The sequence below is a fragment of the Protopterus annectens genome, chromosome 2.part1 (assembly GCF_019279795.1).
Source record: "Protopterus annectens isolate FY-2018-M chromosome 2.part1, PAN1.0, whole genome shotgun sequence".
Taxonomy (NCBI): Eukaryota; Metazoa; Chordata; order Ceratodontiformes; family Protopteridae; genus Protopterus; species Protopterus annectens.
Window position 1 is genome coordinate 1,093,304,881 of NC_056729.1, and position 22,580 is coordinate 1,093,327,460.

General features: G+C 39.4%; 1 protein-coding gene across 1 annotated transcript in view; it reads right to left on the bottom strand.

Annotated features, from left to right (window-relative positions):
* Window positions 1-1,996: 1,996 nt before the first annotated feature.
* The window catches only part of SLC25A27 (solute carrier family 25 member 27), a 319,725-nt gene continuing 299,141 nt past the window's right edge, over window positions 1,997-22,580 (bottom strand). The window contains exon 9 of the mRNA XM_044062637.1: window positions 1,997-3,656. Coding sequence (XP_043918572.1) covers window positions 3,585-3,656 — 72 coding nt within the window. The 3' untranslated portion in view covers window positions 1,997-3,584. The remainder of the gene's footprint in view (window positions 3,657-22,580) is intronic.

The window sequence follows — 22,580 nt, forward strand, 5'->3', positions numbered from 1 at the left end:
ACTTGATTGTTTTTATTCTGCTATTTCCCTTTTTTCCCTTCCCATTTCCTCCACTTTTAAGCCCCGATGTGTGCCGCGCAAACCCGATGCACAAATGTAAACAGTCCTGCTATTTCCAGTTTTTTTTTGTTTATTTTAGACCTGGAGCGTGCTGTGCAAACTTGTTTAGCTAAGGTAAACAATGAGAAATGGCCCTCCCCTGGACATGAACATGCTCTTCATTTCATGGAATAAGTCAATACAGCCTCAGACACACCCCCTTGTTTAGCTAAGTTCAAATGTGAGCTGTAAAGCTCCAATATGCTTACATCAAACATGATACACCCTTCTCATGTCAGCTTTTTCTCCTGCTTACACCATTGCATTATAGATCCTACACAGTTAGGTGCAGTTTGACACTTGTCTTCTTTTTGTGATTCAGTAAATTTCCCTTATTGGCATACCCTACTGCCTTAGTCACTAGTTACACCACTACACCAGATCCTTTCCCCTTAGCAAACACTGTTCCCTGCTGTTATTTTGATTCTGTATGCCATAGCCTATAATGGCAAAATGCAGATTTCACTTAAAATTGCCTTTTCACATTTTTTCTTTATTTTCGGCACAATCCCATTTGCATGCCGCTACCCTATGCTTAAACAGCTGAGATAGTCCAAAAAAAAAAAAAACTTTGAATTTTATAATTTTCCAAAACTTTTTCATGTAGTAGTCATATATTTAGCCATTGGCATGCCTAAGGATTAGAATACATGCTTTAGTTTGAGCTGTCATGCCTCTGTTTTGATTTTTGCAGAAATGTATTCGGCTAGTAGGCAAATACATTTCTGCAAGCTACACTATTCTGCCACGGATGCCAGCCTGCTTACTGGATTGCTAACTGACCTCATTTGCAGGATTTTCTCCAACAAATGAGGTCATTAGCATAATCCAATCATGTCCGTGGCAGGACAGTGTTGACAGGCTTGTGGACGTCCCCAGGCTTGTTTACTGGATCGCTTGGCAGGCATATTCTGTGCAGGTGAGGCTACACTATTCCTGCACAGAAAAAAAACTGTACTGTAGTAACTATTGCATTTGCAATAGTTTGTAAACAACTTACAATATCTCAACAACCATTCAAGTTATACACATACTGTCAGCAGTATTTTATTCATCTAGCTAAGAGCTTTCATATGAGGCTAAGGTGTTCTGTCTGTGTTAGCTGGTTGTTAAGATACTTAGAAAAATGTGAAAATTATATCTATAGAAAACAACAGTTAATATCTATTTACCTGCACTAGACAGAGGTCAAATATTAATGCAGTTGGGTCTGCCATTGTAAAAGCTTTAGGATGAAACATTTTACAACCGTGTACATAGCATGGTTTAGGAATTATTGATGCAAATATGAACAAGCAATAGTTGATGCCTAGAGGCGTCAGTAGGAGTTAAATGCAGATGCACCTGGAGGCATCACTTGGATGTAATGGGTTAATTATCTAACACATAGGACTGTCTCTGTAATGTGTATGCAAAGATATTTGCAAGTCTCCCTTTAGTAAGGCTTCATGGAAGATATGTAAATTTTCTATAAAAATAAATGACTCAGCATACTGGCTATTGAATATACAACTTGTAGGTCTTTAATTATACACTCAGGTCATCCTCAAGATGGACCCACATAGTTAAAAATCTAGGATGCATAGTAGGTGTACTATTCCTTATGCTTTTTAGTAATACATAAACATGGATCTAAATCAAACTGTATACACAGCTGAGGTACCAGTACTTGAATGCAGTAAAAAGAAACAATGTTCTCCATCCATATGTTCTCCAGCATCCATCTACCAATCCAGCACTAAAAACATTCTACACAATTATGTTTCAAGTTGGTCATCGAGATCCAGTGACCAAAAACTCCTGCCTGTCTACAAACCTAACAAATCTGTTGGGCATTGTCTGTACTCATACAGTGTACTCATACACCAAAATTTTAAGTTAAAAAAGGGACAGCAAATTGGTTTACATCTTGGACTTTATTCCATTATGTCAGGGCTATTTGCATTAGTAGTGTTCGTCACCTGAAGTATTTCTTATATAGTTTTATTCACATTTGTTCATGTTTTGCTGCCAAACTTTCATCAATTCCCAAACAGTTTTACAGCATGCTACGTTTTAACAAAAAGTGGAATACTCTGGTCTCATTCTGTAAGCCACTACATGCATTCTCCCTGACTTGAGCTCAAGGTACCCATCTCATACTTTGGCACATTCACAGCACTGGATGTCTGTAACTCCATATGCCTTATCTTTATCACACTGGGCTAGTTGCAACATTTCCTGTCTCGAGTCAGGCTCACAGCAGATTTACTCTACACGACAGATATAATGAGAGGAAAAAGAAAGAAAAAAAAACTTCCACCAATCATGTAAAATTCAACTCTAAACTTATTCAGTATTGTAAACATTAAAACAAGTGCATAAATTATAAAACAACTGATTCTTTACTGTCTCTATAGAATGCAGTAGAAATAGAAGAACACACAAAAATGATGCAAATTACTCCTTTTAACAGAATAAAACAATATTATCAGGCTAGCTTTTGGCAAAAGGACTGCACTACACACTTTAGGTGTGATAACTGGAAACAAAGATGAATGTACACAGCGTTTGGTTCTGGATTTACTGTGTAATTTCCTTAAATGAGGCTGGCATTAAGGAAGCCTTCCAATTATCTATCTATATATCCTCTATGATCAGAGATTGCTTCTACATTGCTACCTGATCCACCACGGTTACTAGAATTCTGTATTATGAAACTATTTCCCCACTGCTTACAATGCCTGACAAAAGGCCCAACAATTAAATGATCTGCTAACAAAGTAAGCAGCTTTGTCTAGGGTGACTTTGTCCATGTTCCACCTTTGATTAATAAATCCAAGTCAAAAGTAGGCCAGTTTCAGTACAGGGCTAATAAAAAAATAAAAATCTGAAAAAAGTATTCGAGTTTAATATAATATAATATCATCGGATATCTACAAGTATGTATTTAAAGAAATACTTAAAGGAGCATAATATCTAAGTGTTCATTAATTTTAGAAAGTTTGCCGTTTATATAAGATGAAAACATATACACAGTCTTAGCATATGCAATGGTTTCAAGGTTCAAGAATGAGGGTTTGTTTTTCTACCCAATTTGTACTATACAGAAAACGAGGAAGGCATGTGAATAGTCATGCAGCAAAAGAAAGTTTTATCTAGTGGGTTACCATATCCTCTGAAGCTCAGCAACACATTTATTTTTGTGATTTCAGACCTCTGTACAATTTTTCAGTACCAACTGTGATTCTTAAAATATGAAAGCTGTTAGTAAAATGTCTACAGCTTAAAATTCTGTGCAAATCTCAATAAAAATCTAAATTTAAAAAATGTCTTGTAGAAAAAAATGTCCTGTAATGACATCCCTAGTTCTCAAAGCAGTCAGACCCGAGATGTTGGTTAAGGTAACCAGAGGAGGTAGGAGGGTGTTTCTTTCTAAAGCCATACAGAGGACTTTATTCATTACTGCAATGGCATGCTATCAACCAGTTCCACTCAGAAAATGACTAAAATGAAGTTACACCAGAAGTCCTTCTAATCTGTTCATATGTAAGCCAGAACACCAATGACCAGGGAGCCTAAAAAAAGGAAAAAAAAAGAAAGAGGTATAGTCAGTATTAGGTCTCCATGTTCTTTATTTAGATTATCACTATAATGTACTATATCACTGCATTACAACTATTTTAATTGTATAGAGTTTGAATTTTATTGTAAATAAACTGGCTTCTATTTTTACTTCTTTTACTGTTAGTCTCCCCCTGTTATACTTTTACATATACTCTCCTAGGCTGAGTCTGAAAATGGTTCATTTGGATCAGTACTGTAACCCAGTCAACAATGAATGAATAAATACAAATTCCCAGTTCATTTTTTGGTCCTCGTGACTCACAGTAACATGATGGTATTATTTGATTCTGAATAGGAGAAACGATGATACCTACTGAGTTGTATACAATCCAGGTGTCACCGTTTACATACCTCCTCTGGGCGTCATACAGGCAAACTTTTTAGATTCTCTGAAAAGTTCATGTAATTCTTCAGACTGTAGCACAAGTAACAGGAAAATATATAAACATCTCAGGGGCATAGCATAGACTGGACAAGTATTTCAAGGACATATGCAATGGAAAATAAAATCACTACTCTTCAATCACAAAACTATCCAAAAGCAGGTTTACTGGCTTACAGGCATAGGGTTAAAACATCAGATACACAGATACATTTTGGATCTCTTCCGGTGCTGCAAACCAAGGACCTTTTAAATCACTTTACTGAACTCCACTTGGCCTTCTTGGAAACTTGCTTAGTGTACTTAAAAGAAAACCTGCTTATGTTAAATCTTGACAAAGATTTTGCTGATTACCACTTGCAGATCTGCTGGAGGTTTAAAATTATATGTCATGATACAACATCTTTCTGGACTTGAAGGTTCATAACAGAGATGCAACAGTGTCATCTTTGGTAAATATATGAAGGGCAAGTTAAAAGACCAAAACAAAAGTGGAGATGGGCCTTTCTTGTTTATAAAGCATTACTGGTTACTTCATTATTTCTGAATTTTAAGCCTTTAAACATCATTTTATCAACAGCAACAAAATAAAGATACTCTGACCAAAATCAAAAAGGCTGAATAAAATGCGGGTTTATAAAACTGGTAGAGTTTACTACCAGATTTTCAGCACTGTATTGGATGTTTCTTTTTCCAAATTAGGTTCATAGGTTAGTGAAGTGAATATTCAGTTCTAGCAACAAGACTGACAGCAGACAGCAAAATATGTTTTGGAGAGGATGCGAAAATGATACCCACAAAAACTCAGTATAAACTGAGAGACATAATGGAAATATGGAGTACAAATATCACACAAGTTACAAACTACATTGCCAAAATAATAAGATGACTCCTGAAAGAGTTTTACTATTAGTGTTATCCCACCATGAGCAAAGGATTATTAAAAGCAGCTTGAATAAAAACAAACAAAAAAACCCCCAGCTAACATGACATAAAATCAATTAATTTATTTGAGAAACAGCACAGAAAAAGATAAGTGCTTTCAAGGCAGAACTAGGAACTTCATCAGACCATATTGTTACAAGTACAAAATTACTTAAATACAGGGCAGGATTCACGAAACCTCCGTGTAAGATTTAACAGTTAAATGGTATGACATCAGTATGCCATGCATATGCATGAGGGCATGCTGAATCACACCCTAGGCTAACACGGTCCGTGTAGGAAAGTAGGGGGCGTGTCCGAATGGCGAGTTCTGCAAAGGGACATGCCCCCAGAAGAGTCAGAGTCCTGAAAGTAACCTCCCACGAGCGAGTCCGCGGAAATGTCAAGAAACACACCACACATGCCCCTCACAGACTATAAACCCAACTGTAATGTAAAATGTAAAAATAACAGTTTAATTTTTTTTTTTATAATTTCAAAAATGTTTGCCCGTAGTTACGCTCGGTTGCGCGGGTATGCCCTCCGCTCAGCCAAAGTTAGCAGTCATTGAAAAGCATATAAGATCTAAATATGCAAATTAAGCCAAGTAGCAATAGCATAGTGGTAGAGACATTGGCCAAAGAGGAGGTAGTCACGGTTCGAGCCCCCACAACATCATTTTCTATATTTAGTTAAATAAGCATGAAACAATCCCCTGACATATATGTATACATATATATATATATATATATATATATATATATATATATATATATATATATATATATAAAACTATAATTTAAGTAAAATGTAATGAAATGGGCCATGTATTTTTGAAGAAATCCGAGACAATAAAATAAAAAAAAATGTCATAAGTGCCCATAGCTGAGTATGACTGCTAGCAGGTGAGCAGCGGTTTAACAGGTGTAATATGAGTGCCTGGAGTTCAACAGCGCTTTAACACGCTTAAAATGGGTGCCCGTAGCTGAGCAACACTTCACACAGTGTAATATGTGTGCTCATAGCCAAATAACGCGGTACCCAGCGTAAGCTGTTTGCGCGGAGCTGCACAGCGCGCCAACCGGCTTACCGATGGGCAACGTTGAGCAAGCTGTATCAAAACCGCCTTTACACAGACACACCTCCTAGCCTGTCTAGACAGTAGTAAAATAAATAAAAAGTAATGGCCAGGCTCGAACCCAGGATACTGTGCACCATAGTCAAAGTACTAAACCACTAAGCCATGACAGTTGTACTGAGAAATGCAGTATTAGCATATATATAGGAATGAATGGAAATAGAAACATGACAAAGCAGGTTTTTATAAGCTGATACATGTCCAAAATGGCCAATCACAGATAAGTGTGGGAAAACCGGCATATATAAGCCCCATAGGCGGGAATACACAGCATAACTGATTGTGGAACCCATTTGCAGTCAGGATGGCAGGTGTAGGAGAGGGCAGTCACTTCCAAGCACAGAGGTGGGGTGTTGAGGAGTCCAAATATATGGTTTGGCTCCTAGTCCATGATCATGAGGCTCAACTCATGCAGGGCCAGGTTCCCTGGGGTGCATACAAGGCAGAGGCGTGGAACCGGTTGGCACATGATCTCACCAGTGCCACAGGCATACCAAGCACTGGTGAACAGGTCCGTCACCACCATGCAGACCTGAAGAGACGTAAGCAGGACCAACTGAACCGTTGGATCCAGGAGGCCCGGCAAATGCCCAACACCTCACTACTGAGTAAGTATCCATGTAATTAAGTATGTAAGAAATTTATCTTAGCCTATATTATGGAGATGTATGTTCCAATATTACTTCATTTATATCACAGCTGCAGGTGTCCATTCTATGAATCGGCGAGCCTATGCTGATAGGCTGGTGCGGTTGTGCCACCAGGCAGGTTAGTAATTATTTTGATGGAAATGTTATAGAATATAAGTGAGACAGCTTGTAAAAGAGTTCAGTGTTGTCACATATTAATAAAGTTCAAATACGCCTAGAAGAAAGATTCTGCTAGTACTGTATGATTAGATAAGTGATGCAGCCTGTAATCCAGAAATAAACATTAAATAAGTGTCAAATAGAGATTTTCCACCTGTATTATAATATCATATAATTGCTTCAGCCTGAAAATGACTGGTGAACAATCTACAGAGGATAGACATGTGTCAAATACATCCCCTTTTAAAATCTGCCATATGAAATAAGTGAGTCTGTTGGAAAGGATTGTTGTAACAAGTAAGAAATGTTAATAATGCCTAGAATTCAGTACCATCATGAATTGTAAAAATAAAACAAGTGAGAGTGTGAGAAAGAGGTATGAATTGACCAAGAAAACTGTAATAAGTCTGGAATAAAGTTATACTGCAGTCAGTACATTATGAAATGAATGAGGCAGCCATAACCAAAGAGTGAAATGGGTTTAAGAAAGTACTGAACCTGGAATGTGTCTGTCCCACAATTTGGATATGTTGCTGTACCCTTGCAATATGGAGATAGTATGTTTGTATGAAATACTGAACATCCACAGTTGTCTAGAGCCATATAAATCAAATGTAACAGGATGCTGTACCTGAACACAGCCAGATATGAACATGTATGAATAAAAATGGAATGTATATTAATGTAGCAATAACATTCCCACCACCAACATTCCTAAGGTTACATATAGGAAACTGTACTAAGACATGTAGGGTATATATATCTGCAGCTACTAGAAATGTACAACATATGTATAGGTAGTTTAAGTTGTTAATGTAATATTTCTTCACCCTACCCTATTTCACAAATAATGCCATTCCACACCAAACTGGGCATGTGTATTCACAATTAATTCCCATGGACATTTGTCCTGTTGGTTCATACATATCTGCATGTACGTTGATGCATGTGCCCTGTTCACATATCCAAACCTGATGGCCTGTTGCCATCAATCAACCCTACATGCTGTTGGATTGTGTACCTTTGTTCTAAATATGCATGTGTTATGCTTGCTGTTCAATGTTTGGAATTCATGGGTGTTTGGTTAATGGGAATACTGATGCATGCTGTTACAACTAATTTTGAATGGTGTTGTTTGTTACTAACCCAAAATGTCATAAAATACTGCTAAACATAGGACAAGAAGGAAGGCGGGTTCCAGCGGACCAACCTCTCCCACCTCAGCTGGCGAGTGCACCTGGCACTAGTGCCCAGGCCGGAACCTTCTCTGGTGGCCCTGTGCCACCTTCAGCTGGAAGCGCTGCAGGGAATGGGGCTCGTCCCCCCTCTGCAAGCGTGGCCGGAGGAGAACGTCCACTCACCCTCCAAAGTGTCCGGTCTGTGGTGCGTAGCGAGATCAGGCATTCTGTGCTTGAACCCCTACATCAGCTTGAGGCATGGGTGGCGCAACTCATGGGTGTGCCTGCCCGTCCTATACAGCCCCCAGCACAGCCCTTTCCTGGGCAGTGAAGGTGCAGTGGTAACTGCCCATGGGTGGCGATCTCAGTTCCACTGTTGCCATCTGTGGGCTCATGGGCTCACGATATCCAAACATCCGTCCCCATCAATTGTGTTTTCCTCCCACATGTGTCATACTCCGCCCCTGTATGCGTCTTGTTTGTCTTGTCTGTTAACCTCCCAACCTACCTCCCTAAATATACCTACTTCCTGTACCTCACATTCCACTCTCACCTGAAAAAAATAATAAAAAAAGGGCACTCTGTTCCCACAAAAAAATTACGCCCCATACATAGCTGCCCATTTTGCAGACATGTCTGCTGGACATGTCAACTGATAATTAAAATTGGCTGTATAACATATTTTGTTGTCCTCACCCCTCTCTCAGGGGTTGAAGGTTTCAAATTTCACACTAAATTACACACATATGCACAGCTACTGCTGATAAAGAAATGGGCAGCTATGGGCCTTCCCTACAGCTTTCCTGCAAATCCCGAGCTTGTTTTCCTACTGTCCTACCCTCTTTGTGCCTGCTTTTTCACCACTTTCCTATCTCCCCATTTTCTTTTCTTTAAAAGAAATTAGCGTGGGTGTTAGCGAGAGTAAGCACTTTTAAGCAGTAGTCAGCGGGTGTGCGCTTGTGTGCGCTTAGCTAAGCATGTGTGCGTGAAGCTAAGCGGCACTGCGCATGCGTGAGCACCACGCAAACCAGCGCAAACCTGCTTACAACTGCTTAAAAGTGCCTTAGTCACTCTGAATGACAAGGCCTGTAGTCTGCTCAGCAGAAAAATAAAATTCCCCTATCAGTCTCGAACCCAGGACATTGGAAACACTAGTCTGCATGACTTACCCCAAAGCCATGACTGATATACTAGAACTTTGTGCTGAAAGCAATATATCATGAAATAGAAGGACTGAATGTAAAGGGAATATAGTAAGGCTATTACACAAAGCTTGTTTCTTGTATCTTTACTGGCAATTCTTGTGGAATTGCATTACATTAGTGTGATAAGAGAAACAGCCATGCTAGTAGGTAATAATGTTACAGTAGCACCTTGCAAAACCCACAGAGTATCAGAGCAGGATAAACACCGCCATATTTGAATAGGTAAGAGTCCAGACCTCCCAACTGTGACAGATTTACAGGGATGTCCCTGATTTTCAAACAAATGTTAACTGTGCCCCACTGACTCCCTGTAAAATGTACTAACAGTAGGCAGAAAGGTGGGGAATCCCACGTAATGGTAACTGTCAATAAGTTAAAGTAGACACTACTTGCATGTCAGAAATGGTGTAGTAATACATATGCTCAAAATACCCCACAGTCACAACTGCAGAATATCTGAAATATATCACGGGTGTATCCCACTGATATGTACCATTCTCTGAGGCTGCCCAAATATATACCTGAGAATATCTGAGGCCTGCAAGTGTCAGAAACACACAGGCATATCAGCCTGTCTGCTGTTACACACTCTGTGAATAGCTATAGAACTGCTTCCACAAGCACACCCTCATGTAGGAGTACAACCCAGAAATATCAAAGGATGCAGCCATCTAATAAACTAAGGACAGTATAGCAGTTTACAAGCACTGCATGTGCCTGATATTCCTAACTGTTAGTACAAAGTACAAGACCCCACTACTGCTCAGCAGCAAAATAAGATACCCTTGTAAGTGTCAAACCCCACACCTTGGCCTCACCAGACTGCATGCAGTGCCACCAAACCACACCAAACATATAAGAAATTGCTGCTGAAAGAAATATATCATGCATTACAAGGAGTGAATGTAAATGGAAAATATGAAAGCCATAGCAACACATTCCAGTAAAGACAAATAGCAGGCCTTCAAGGAGTGAATGTAAAGGCTAAATAGTGAAGCCATAGCAAGAAATTGCAAGAGCTACTGTTGTAAACCAGTTAATCCACAAGTCCCACAGGGAAGTACATACTCCCATGTAAACAGTATTAGCATTATTAGGTGTGAGTTAACATACACACTGAGAAGAATGAACTGGAAGAAGCAACAGTCAGGTTTCAGTACAACATGCATTTCAGTGACTACAACACAGCCTTAGATATGAGAGACATACCAACCTTTTGACTCACACAACAGTGTCCACAGCAAACCAGCATGGTCCCCACCTTGAAAAAATGAAAGGACTACGCCTACCTAACCTAACATTTTATGGCACTGTCCTGAAATCACAGTGAGAACTGCAACTACCACACAGCAGGCTGCATGCAATTAGTAAATGCTGGCCAACAATTGGTGGAGAAGCCATCGCATGCACATGTGCAGATACCTACAAAAGCAGTCTGTACTCCCAGTCCACACATGCAATAATATCACTGCAGCAACTGGAGGGAGAGAGTGAGACAGACAGAGAGAGAGAGACACCAAAAAAAAAAAGCCATCAAGACAGCAGCAAGCCAGCCAGCCAGCAGCAAGCCAGCCAGCCAGCAGCAAACCAGCCAGCCAGCCAGCCAGCCAGCAGCAAGCCAGCCAGCCAGCCAGCAGCCATCCAGCAGCAAGCCACCCAGCAGCAAGCCAGCCAGCAGCAAGCCATCCAGCAGCGAGCCAGTCAGGAGCAAGCCAGCCAGCCAGCAGCAAGCCAGCCAGCCAGCAGCCATCCAGCAGCAAGCCATCCAGCAGCAAGCCAGCCATCCAGCAGCAAGCCAGCCATCCAGCAGCAAGCCAGCCAGCAGCAAGCCAGCCAGCCAGCAGCAAGCCATCCAGCAGCAAGCCATCCAAAAAAGGTGTCAGAAACAAAGGTAATGTAAACTACATAATCTAATAATCTACATACTGTGAACCCTCCATATGTGTTAGCAGTCTGTATCTATATGTATATGAAGATGTGCATAGGGCAAGGGACATACTGCAACTGTTAGTGAAGGCTGGACATACATATGTAGTTGAAGGTTGCTATGTGCACATATCAATGTAGGTTGTAGTACAACGTACAATGTACAATGTAGGTTGTACAGCAATGGATGTTTAGAAGTATGTTAGTGTGTGTATGTGTATATATAAATATAAATATATGTATATATATATATATATATATATATATATATATATATATATATATATATATATATATATATATATATATATATATATATATATATATATATATATATATATATATAGATAGAGAGGTATGTATAAATAGATAGACATATATAGTTAGCTAGTGAGAATATGTATATACATATATATGTAATAGACACATACATATATAGATATCTATAGATACATACACATATACAGACAGAATGGATATATGTGTGTATGAATATCTCTCTCTATATATATATATATATATATATATATATATATATATATATCTCTATATATATATATATATATATATATATATATATATATATATATATATATATATATATATATATATATATATATATATAGATATAGATATATATATATAGACTGAGAGAGGCACATGTTGGCAGATGTATTGCAACAGGTACCTGGAGACAAAGGCATGGACTGAACACCAGTGTGGATACTGGAGTACCATACCCCATTCCAAAACACTTTAACCAGTAACTACCACATAGGTGGCTGCCTGCCTACTACTGGAGGTGTCAGAAGGGAACATGGGAAACAAGTGTACAATAGCCTCCCCTTTGATATTCACAGTGGCACACTAGTCTTGTAATCCCTGTACATGGTATGTGTCATCACAAATGGTGTGTCAGCTAGGGAAATTTAGGTCACTGTACCCCTCTACACCTCACAATGTCCTACACGGTGTGTACTTCCCATGACAACTACAGCAAGGGAAAAGGACACAGACATACCTAACAAAGAGTGATAATGCCCTCAAACACATTCCCTATGCAGAGTGACTGACAAAACCACAGATAGAGTGCCTTTCATACTACCTACACAGAGGTTACGACTGCTGGATATACAGAGTTATGTCACACACATACCAGTTGTCCAACCGCCATGGTAACACCTCACAATCTGTCCAGCCTAAATGACTTATGGCCCTCATCCTTGTTACCGCAGTAAAGAGCACATGCTGGAGGTGCAGGTTGCTATCCACAAATAAGCCATACCCTGGACTAAACCACCCAGCATTAACAAGCAAGGCTCCTTATTAGTAGATGTCAGACATACCCGTGATGAATGTTATGCAGATAGGTAATATGCCGTATGAGTCACCTCTGTGTAACTGTGTGACAGGAGCAAGTACAATCAAATTACATGTGTCCCAAGAGGCAGGGTAGCATAACACTATGCTGCCATAGGCCCAGGGCCAATAGCATAGTACCTACCTATGACACAATGCACACACATGTAGTCATTGCAATGCCAACTATGTGAGGTGGAATGAGTGTGCCACTGACTATGTGCAATGTCTGTAATAGTCTGATTGCTCAGCATGACTTTGTGTCTGTCATGGTAGTGTGTGTCCTCGGTGTGAGGCCAGAGAAAGATGTGTCAGTTATTGGGATACAAACATACTACGTTGCCATATGTTGTGCTGTGGTTCCCTGTATGTGACTGCGGTGTAGGTAGGGATATGGCAACAAAGACTAGGGTGGATTACCATTGAAATTGTAACTGTGCATTGCATGCATTGCATGGGATGACAATATTCCCCATCCATTAGCTTGATACATACCCCCAGTGTGAGGTTGCGCATTGGACATCAAACAGTGTGCCAACTGCTGGTGTATACTAGTTTGTTGTATGGAGTGTGGCAGGCACTGTCACACAGTTGTTGGCTGAGCACTAATATGTGTTAATTTACATGTGTATCCCCTGACAGACAGACAGATGCTATATATGGCAGTTCAGTGATATCAGTACAGTAGAGTATTATGTGTGCCATATTACTTGCTGACATATTTTTCTTTTCCTTCCAGGGCGATGGTGCATCAGCACAACCCCTGTTATTCAGCCGCAGATGATGAGGAGATACACCAGAGCCTGGTGCGGGAATTTTCCCCACTGTTTTCCTGGACCAGCCAGAACCAGCAGGAGAGGGCTGCACTGTGGCAAGACCTTGTCTGTCGGGTAAATGACATAGGCATGCATAACTGGACATATGAGCAGGTACGCCATCACTACAGTGATTTAATTAGAAATGTCCATCAGCGTGCATCTGATATCCACAGACAACAGCTTGTCACAGGTGGTGGGGTACCTATCCACCCCCCCTCACCAGACTGGAGGAGCTCCTCCTAAGTTTTGTGGCTCTAGCCCAACAACAACAACATCCACAGACATGTGTCATGATGGAGTCTGGAGCCACCCAGCATGTGGACATGGAGTGTGCAGGTAACATGCTATATCTGTAGTTGAGTGTTGTCTGCACTGGTAGTTTATGCATGTGTGAGATGTGTACTGTGTGTGCAGCTGTTATCCTGGAAATTCTTGTGCAAGATTGATATTCTGAATATCATCAGTACACCTGTGAAAGCCAACTGTTGTACTACTGTACTGTATCATACTCGCATTATCAATGGCACAGTTGTGCCCACTGACAATAACTGTCTTATTTGTGCAGGTCCCTCTGGAGTAACAGCAAGGCAGCCAATCCATGCTGGTGAGTGTGTAACAACAATACTATTAATACTAATGATATTAATAGTAATAATACCCTCAAACAGTATTGTGTATGTGTTGGATTGCAGGGGTGTGTGTGTGTTTGTATCTCATGTACTGAGGAGTGTGCACGTGTGCATGTGCCCGTGTGCATGTGCCCATGTGCATGTGCTGTGTGCATGTGCCTGTGTGCATGTGTGCCCATGTGCCTGTGTGCATGTGTGCATGTGCCGATGTAAATGTGTGCATGTGCCCGTGTGCATGTGCCTGTGTGCCTGTGTGCATCTGTGGTAACATTGTGTACACATTGTAAAATGTGTTTCCTGTCTTCCTCTCACAGGTTCTCATGTTGCTCTGTTGGCGTGCAGCAGGGAACCTGAAGCCACTGCTGGGGATAGTGATAATGATGATAAATGTGTAATGGCACAGGGAGGTGTGACAGGGTCTGTTGTTGGTCAGCCAATCGACAGTACACAGCAGTCAACCCTACCAATGCTCACAGTCATCCTGCCGATACATCCATTGTCACCAATGTCCTTAGCTGAGGGACAGCATACAGTGGGCATTGAACAGGGTAATGTGGTATCAGTGGCACATGCATCCCCTCACAGAAGCCATGGCCAGAATCCTGACATGGTACCACACAGGCAGATATCCAGGGGTTCTCGTGGGAGCATCCGTGGTTGTACTGCCCCTGTCAGACATGCCCACAGAGGTCTTTCAACCTCAGCTATGTTCCTGGCTGTAATGCAGGCACAGGCACGTATGGAACGGTACAACAGACAGGGTCTGTGGGAGCTTAGAGCACATCGCAGTGCTATGAATGACACTATGCGTGACGTAGCGGCTGCCATCTGTACTGTCGGCGAGGTCGTTGACAGACATTGGGGGGACACATTAGATCTGTTCCACAACTACATGTCCATGAGCCAGGGCAATGCAGGACAGTTGAGGCGTCGATGTGGACGTATGCCAGCAACATCAGCAGCTGGCAGTTGTCGCGGATCACAACAAACCTGCAGCCGCTCCCATAGTGCCAGTACCAGTCCCAGCAATGCTGGGTCTGTGCTGTCATCAGACTGCCCTAGAAGACCACATGCACGTGGCTCTGGACCGTCCCAGCAGGGACATGTGTCCAGTCATCAACCAACTGCTTCTGATGGCAGTACCCAGTCTGGCTTAGTACCTGATACTGTCCGTAGCACCCCTGCCAGGCAGAGGTACCGTGTCCGTGGCCAGAGACAGTGATCTGTATGACCTGGCAGGTACAGTCTGTGGCTGTCCACAAACACCCGTATATGGCAGCCATGAGGTGGAACTGTGTGCATGAATACACACATGCATAATGCTAACACCTAGGGCTAACACATACACACACACACACTGCATCAACATTGCCCCATGTTGTATTGTTGTCCCTCACTAACACACACACACATACATGTCGACTGGATGTGTCAATGGCAGACTCTGGCATACCAAGTTCACACCCTGTGCATATGATGAAACTGTGCCACCTCCTGCGATCTGTAACACTGATGCAGGAACAGGATAGCATGGTGCTGATGCACAGGGTGACTACATAGAACTGTAGTAATATTATCATGTTGTTAACAGTACATTGTAATGATATCATTGTGGGTATATCCCAGCATGCCTTATGCATTAACAGTATGATTGTCATTGTAGTTTTTTATACACCAGTGTTAATTCCAACAGTGTAATTTCTGCACATCTTGGCATTCTGGTGGTAAGGTTGAAAACACAAACCCACCTACATAGGTAGCCACAGGGGATAAGAAAATGGAAGTAATGATACTCAATGCCAGACATGTAAACCAGAAGATGCATGCAGTCCAAACAAACCCCAAAAAGTCCTACCGGGGGGGCCCAACACTAGGGCCCGGGTAAGCCCAGCCAGGGCATCCCGTCAGGGCGATCTGCTGACAAGAAGCCAGAATTTGGAATCTGCCCAACCCAAAAATCCCATAGCCGGGCCAGCACTTGAACGACGAAAATGGCTGTGGGACTTAAACCAATCCACTGCTAAAACCCTTTGGAGAGTCCCATCCCTCTTGAGGTTTGATGGGGAACATTTTCCCACTCTGTCCTTAGCAGGGCACGATTACTCAAAGGGCACAAAAAAAAATGAAAGGGCTTCGGGTAGCCAAAACCCGGGCAATACACTTTATGAACCCCATGGCTTATACTGATCCCCAACCCCAGGAAATTTACCGTTTTGGCAAAAGGGATTTTATGACCTGGCGGGTTCAGGGTTTCCACAAACCCCTAAGGAACCAAAGGGGTTTTACTTTTTAGGAACGGGGGGAAATCCCCCCCGGGGTCATTCCAAACACAAAACACCTAAGCCACATACATTGCCCCATGTTGAGGTTCCCACAAACACCACCCCCCCACAAGGGCAAATTTATCCCAAGAAACCCCCGGGCATTGAAAAACTGTGCCCCTCCTCAACGAAACACGATCGGGGAACGGGACCCCAGGTGCATCCACATGAATAAGAAGAATAAACATTAAAAGTACTTTTAAATTTACCTTTGGGATACCCCGGGAGGGCCAGCAAACAGAAATTTTCAAAGGTTTTTACCGGTTTTTCCAAAAAATTTCTGACATTTTGGCATTTGGTGAAAGGTTGAAAACACAAACCCATAAAAAAGGTAGGGGATAAAAAAATGGAAAAGTCTTGGACATGTAAACCGGTGATGCTAAACCCATCACAGGGATGTGAATGTCAACAGAAACCTGGCCGGCAAGGCCCCCTACCCCACCAGGTTAATTTCTTAAGGTACGGGCCCCAAAACAGGAAAACTTGGGGGGGTTGAGTATAAATAAATGTCAAAAAACCCCACCCCAGGGCCAACATAACAAAAGCTATAGAAACAACAGGGGGAAAACCTGCCCCCAAGCAAAAATCCCAAAACCATCTAACCCGGAAACCCATTGGCCATTAAAACACATGAATAATAAGGTGCTAACACATTAATTGGAAAACTATCTAACCGACTGGGTTTTTACTGTATTTCCAACCCCCTGGAAAGGTTCCAGAATTATAACCAAATCTAGGAACGAAACCCCCCCCAAAAGGAGGATTTTTATCATCTCACAGGGGATTATCAAGCCCGGTGTACCTTACGGAAATGACCCAAATAAAGTCCAAAATTCCCCTACCAAGCCCCGCCAAAAACCACATGAAAATTTTAAACCAAATTAACAGCTCAAACCCAGAAAACCCCAAACCCGGGGGTGGGGGAAAATTTGCCCCACGCTAACCTTATAAAGCTTTCTAGGGAACGGGAATCAAACCCAGCTTAAAATTAAAAAACCCCAAACCCCCGGGGCAGGCCCTTTTGGGGACCCCCCAAAAAAAGGAAATGGGAGGAGGGGAAAGGGGTTTCCCGGGTCCCCTCATGAACCAAAAAGGCTAAACTAAACTAAAACCATTCAATTCATTTACTGGGGAAAAACCCCCAAAATTTGGAAATGGTCCCTCCCAGGGGTGCCTAAGGATGAAACTATGCCATAACCTGATACCTCTGAAAGATAAAAAGAACCATCAGGGACCTCAAAAATAAATAGGGGCCCCCAACTGGACCCCCCCCTTTTGTTGGGGGAATCCTGTCTTAAACCGGTTTTTCTGAAACATCACAATTAATAGAATGGAAATCCCTGGCCTCAAAAGCCTGAACCAATACCCCACTGGGATTAAGATAAGTTCACCAGTTTAAAATATAAACCCTTGTAATTTTGGGGATTCAAATGGCTCAAAAGACCATGGTTATTGGGTGGAGCACCCACCCAAACATTTAAATGGTGTCCCAAAGCCCAAGGGGGTTCTTGTTCGTATATATTTCGAGGTAGGCCCAACCGAGGCTGGGCAAGGTTCATGCTCAAACGGCCATAACCACCTAGCCAAAACTCCAAAACCCCTTGAAAACTGGTGCCAATTCCCAAGCTAAACCAAAATTATATCACCTTTCAAGTGCCCCCAAATTCCTGGAACCAATACGGAAGTGATTGCCCAAATAATTTTCTCATTTGAAACCCCGGGCCAAGTGGAAAAACATTTTATCCCCCCAAATCATGAAGGATTCACATCTAGATAAGGTCACGGCCTTTTATTCCCCCATACCCATATTGATTAATCCCTTTATTATAAGCATCAAATAAAAGCCCCCAAAAAACCCTCCCCAAAGGGAAAAAAACCAAAAAATTTGAATTTCCCCCCTTAAAAAAAACCCATATGGCAAACCCCTGAAACGGTCCAGAAAACCATGAACCGGGTTATGGACATACTAAAACCAATCCATAAACTCACAAACATGAACTCAGCATGAAATAAAAGACATCTAGACGTTCATAAAGAGTCCCTTCATTGAATAAATCCCAGCCATTAGGAATTATACTTTTCAAAGAATTGATATATAATGATTTACTAACGTGTCACTTTAGAAACACATTACTAACCTTCAAAAAGGATACATAAATTTAAAATTAAGAAAACATTCTGTGGTTAAAATCTCAGATATGTATAACTAATGAACTAAATGTGCCAATATCCAAAAAGGGGAAGACCGATCATTTTTGAAAATTACGGCATTCATAAAACCCTAAGGTTAAAAAATTTGCCAAATAAGTAATCACAATTTCTTTACTTATGAGGATTTATTCAGATATGCTAGATTGTCCTAATACCATACACGCACTCATTGCCAACATCATTGCTAAAGGTTAGCCAAATCTACCCTACCACAAGGCAATAATTCCAAATATCCCTAATCTGAGATGCTCAGTGCCTTCCAAGCAAAAACCTCAATGGGCAAATTCCCCAAAAACCACCTAATGTCCAAGAAACTAACACAAACATAAATACTGTTACCCAGTTACTCATATTTTCCAAATTGGGAAAGCAATACCTTACAAAGGTTTTTAGGGTCTGGAATTTTCCCCGTACACCTGACACTTGTCTGCAAATATAAAGGATCATAAATCATAAATAAATTAGGGGAAAAGACACTTCCCCCCCAGTTTGGCTTTGTTGGGGCACATCGCTCAAAACCCTGGTTATTTTTAAATTCCCAACCTGAAAATTCAAACATCCCTGGTAAAGCCTTGTTTCAATCCCCATCGGGTAATTTTTAGTACAAAAACCAAGAAGATTGGTGACAGGTGCGTACTGAACCTTGCGATACAATCACCAAACAGAAGCATCCTAAAAAAGGGGCCATAGAAACAACACTTTGCCAAATCCTCAACTAAATGCAAAACTTATATCATCCCTTTCAAAACAATTTCCCAATTAACACAGTGAAAGCCATTAAGTCTTTTACATGATTAACTGGGACCAGTATCAAACTGTCATTTAAAATGGTTGAGGTTACACACATTTATTGGAAACAAATTGAAATTCACACTAGATCACGGGAGGTATCTCCTTTAGTCATCCCTAAGGCCCATAATTGAGCAAGGGCCCTTTGTTTACCTTCCAGACACTGCCCTGCACAACTGAAATCCAGTACTCACCAAGGGTAAAAGGCTCAAAAGATGTACATATAGACCTTTCAACCTGTTAATGACATCTGCCTAGAAAATCCAAACCTTTGGAGTATTTTGTGAATTTCATCAGCATTCTAAATGGACATGCTAGGGACAAATTCAAAACCCAAGAGTCCTCATTAATAAATCCGTCCGGTTAGCAACCCCCAATATCTCTGCAGGGAATTTGCTGAAGGGAATTGTAGGTTACCCTATCATTCTTGTCACGTTAAAGGGTGAGTTATAAGGAAAAGGTTCAAATTCATTAAAGGGTGTCAAAGACAAAAGTCTGGATAGGCTATAACTCCCTGGGCAATAGTAATGAATTTGATTTACATATGTTTTCCCCCTGCAAGTTTTAAAACCCAGCATATTCCTATTATCACAAACCCAGAGAATTTTTTTTGGCAACATCCTTGAATCTTTTCTAGCAGTCTACATCAACAATTGGATATGTAATAATAAAATTAAACAGTGGTCAACATTCTCAATGCCACATGCCCCAAATGGGATATACATGATACTTTGCAAGATCTTTTACTGTATCAATTAATTTGTCACGCATGTATTTAACTAGATTCCATAGTCATTATTTTAGCCCTCAGTAAAACTAATGGTTGACAATGAATTTTTCTGTCACCTGATATTCAATTTCAAAGGTATTCAGCCCTTGTGATGTAACGGGTTCTTTTGCATTCAAACATGCAAACCAAATGGATGTCCATTATCACAATTTCTTTATCATGTTGACATAACTGCATCCCTACCCTTTAATATATCACATTTCAGATTTGGTCATCCATTGGGGGGGACAAGATCACTGGTGCTCAGCCCATACATTTGGCTAGTTAAATCCGGGACATGTTGGAAGGAAATGATTCCATAGCAGGCTTCAAAAGGGAAACTATTTAAGTACAGGAAATCTTTTGGGGGGACAAACCGATGTGTCATTGAATTATTATAATTATTTTCATACCATAATAAAACACCAAACCAATCAACTGTGTGAAAACAAATGCATTTTAGGAAAAAACCCTAAATATAAAAGAATGGAAACAAAGGAAAAAAACTCCGACAAACCTGAAAAACCCCGGTCCAAAAAGAACTGTAATTAACCCTGGATAGAGTTCACAGAAAACCAAAATTACACCGTTTTAATAAAACAGCAATTTCAATGTTAAAATTAAATTCCTCTTTTCTTAAATATATGAATAATTAGATGGCATATTTTCACTATAAAATGTATAAATATATATATATAATAATATATATATATATATATTTTAAAAAAATTTTAAAATTAAATTTAAATTAAAAAATAATTTAATAAAAAAATTTTTTCCTTAACATAAATAAATTTTTTAATTTTTAATATATAATTACAGTAATAATTAAAACAATACATGGAAAATAACCAAATCCTTTTGAATAATTGAAATACAATGGAAAAATTCAATATACAAAAATTTAAAATATTTAAAAAATTCAGGGCTTTGTTAATAGTTTATTCATTTTCAGTATTGTTATCAGAAATTTTAAATTATTTCATTATATTCATTAAAATGCCCTTATTTTTTAACTGCATTAATTTATGTTTATATATTTTTTAATATGCATGAGTTAAATTTTTAGTAGTTTATAAATAATTTTCATACCCTTAATTTAATTAGTTATATTTATTTAATATTAACATTCATTTATTAAAATATTAATTTTATTTAAAACCCTGTGTTTTGAATTTTTTATTATATATTATTTATTTATATAAAAAAATATTTATAAATTTTATGTTTTATAACACTGATTATTAAAATATCGTACAATTTAAGAATAGAGGTTGATTATTTGTTTGAAAGCCCTTGAATTAAAACTTTGTGTTTATAATAAACTCTACTTTTTTAAACTAAGTTTCTATAATTTGTTTAAGTTAAAACGCCAATTAAAACATTTTAGTGAAGAAATAGGTTTTTTTTTATTTTTTCTTAACCCACATTTTCCATGTTTTTTGTTTTATTGCAATACTTAAGTTTTTTTATTTTGGGGTAATACACTTTTAAAAGTCAAGTGAACCATGCTCCAGTTGTTTATAACAAGTTTTAATAAGTGTAAGGATTCTGTTAAAACCAACCATTAAGACTTGGGAAAAATTAACAACAAATGTTCTTTAAATGATATTATTTGATCAAAATTTCAAGATTCTTTCCCAAATACTTACCTGTTTAGGTACCAAATTCAAGGTTTTTTTATTTTAAAACCAGTACAAAAGGGATTTCCCCTAAATTTCAACGATTTTAAATAAATTGCAATTTTCCAATAAAACCCTTTTGTGTTGGCCCCCTATTAGAGCTGTTAGCCCAAATTTTTAAAACTATCAATTTTCAAGTCATTTCCAGCTCCACCCAAGAAAAGGGTTAGATTGAACAAAGATTCACCATAACATTTACATCAATTTAAAACCACCTAAACTGAATCAAATTTTGTTTTTAAACAAAAAATGAATTTCAATGAAATTACTTAAACAGAAGCAAAGGGTTTGCAAAAAGAATTTACCCTAAGTGTGTTAGTAACAACTGAAAAAAACCCTCTAAGTTTTTTTGAACTACGGAATTTGCAAAATGTTTTAAATGTTGGCTGAACTTTTATATTTATTACACCAATGTTTTATTTTAAGCTGAAATTTTATTTAAATTAATGGTAACAATTTAATGTTAAAAATTTTTTTAAATTAATAATATGAGTTATTAACAAGTGTTAAAAATAATTAATATTTTACTTTTTCTTTTAATATGGGTTTTGAAGGCATGTAAAAACCAAAATTATCAACGGTCGACATTCACCCTCATAGTATGCCAACAATGGTTAAAGTTTGAACAAAATTTTTCATTTTATTGCTTAACTTTTTTTTCAGGTTTTAATGTAAACCATCTGATTTAAACATACATTTGTATAGTATTTAGAGTGGAACAAAATGGTCAAAAAT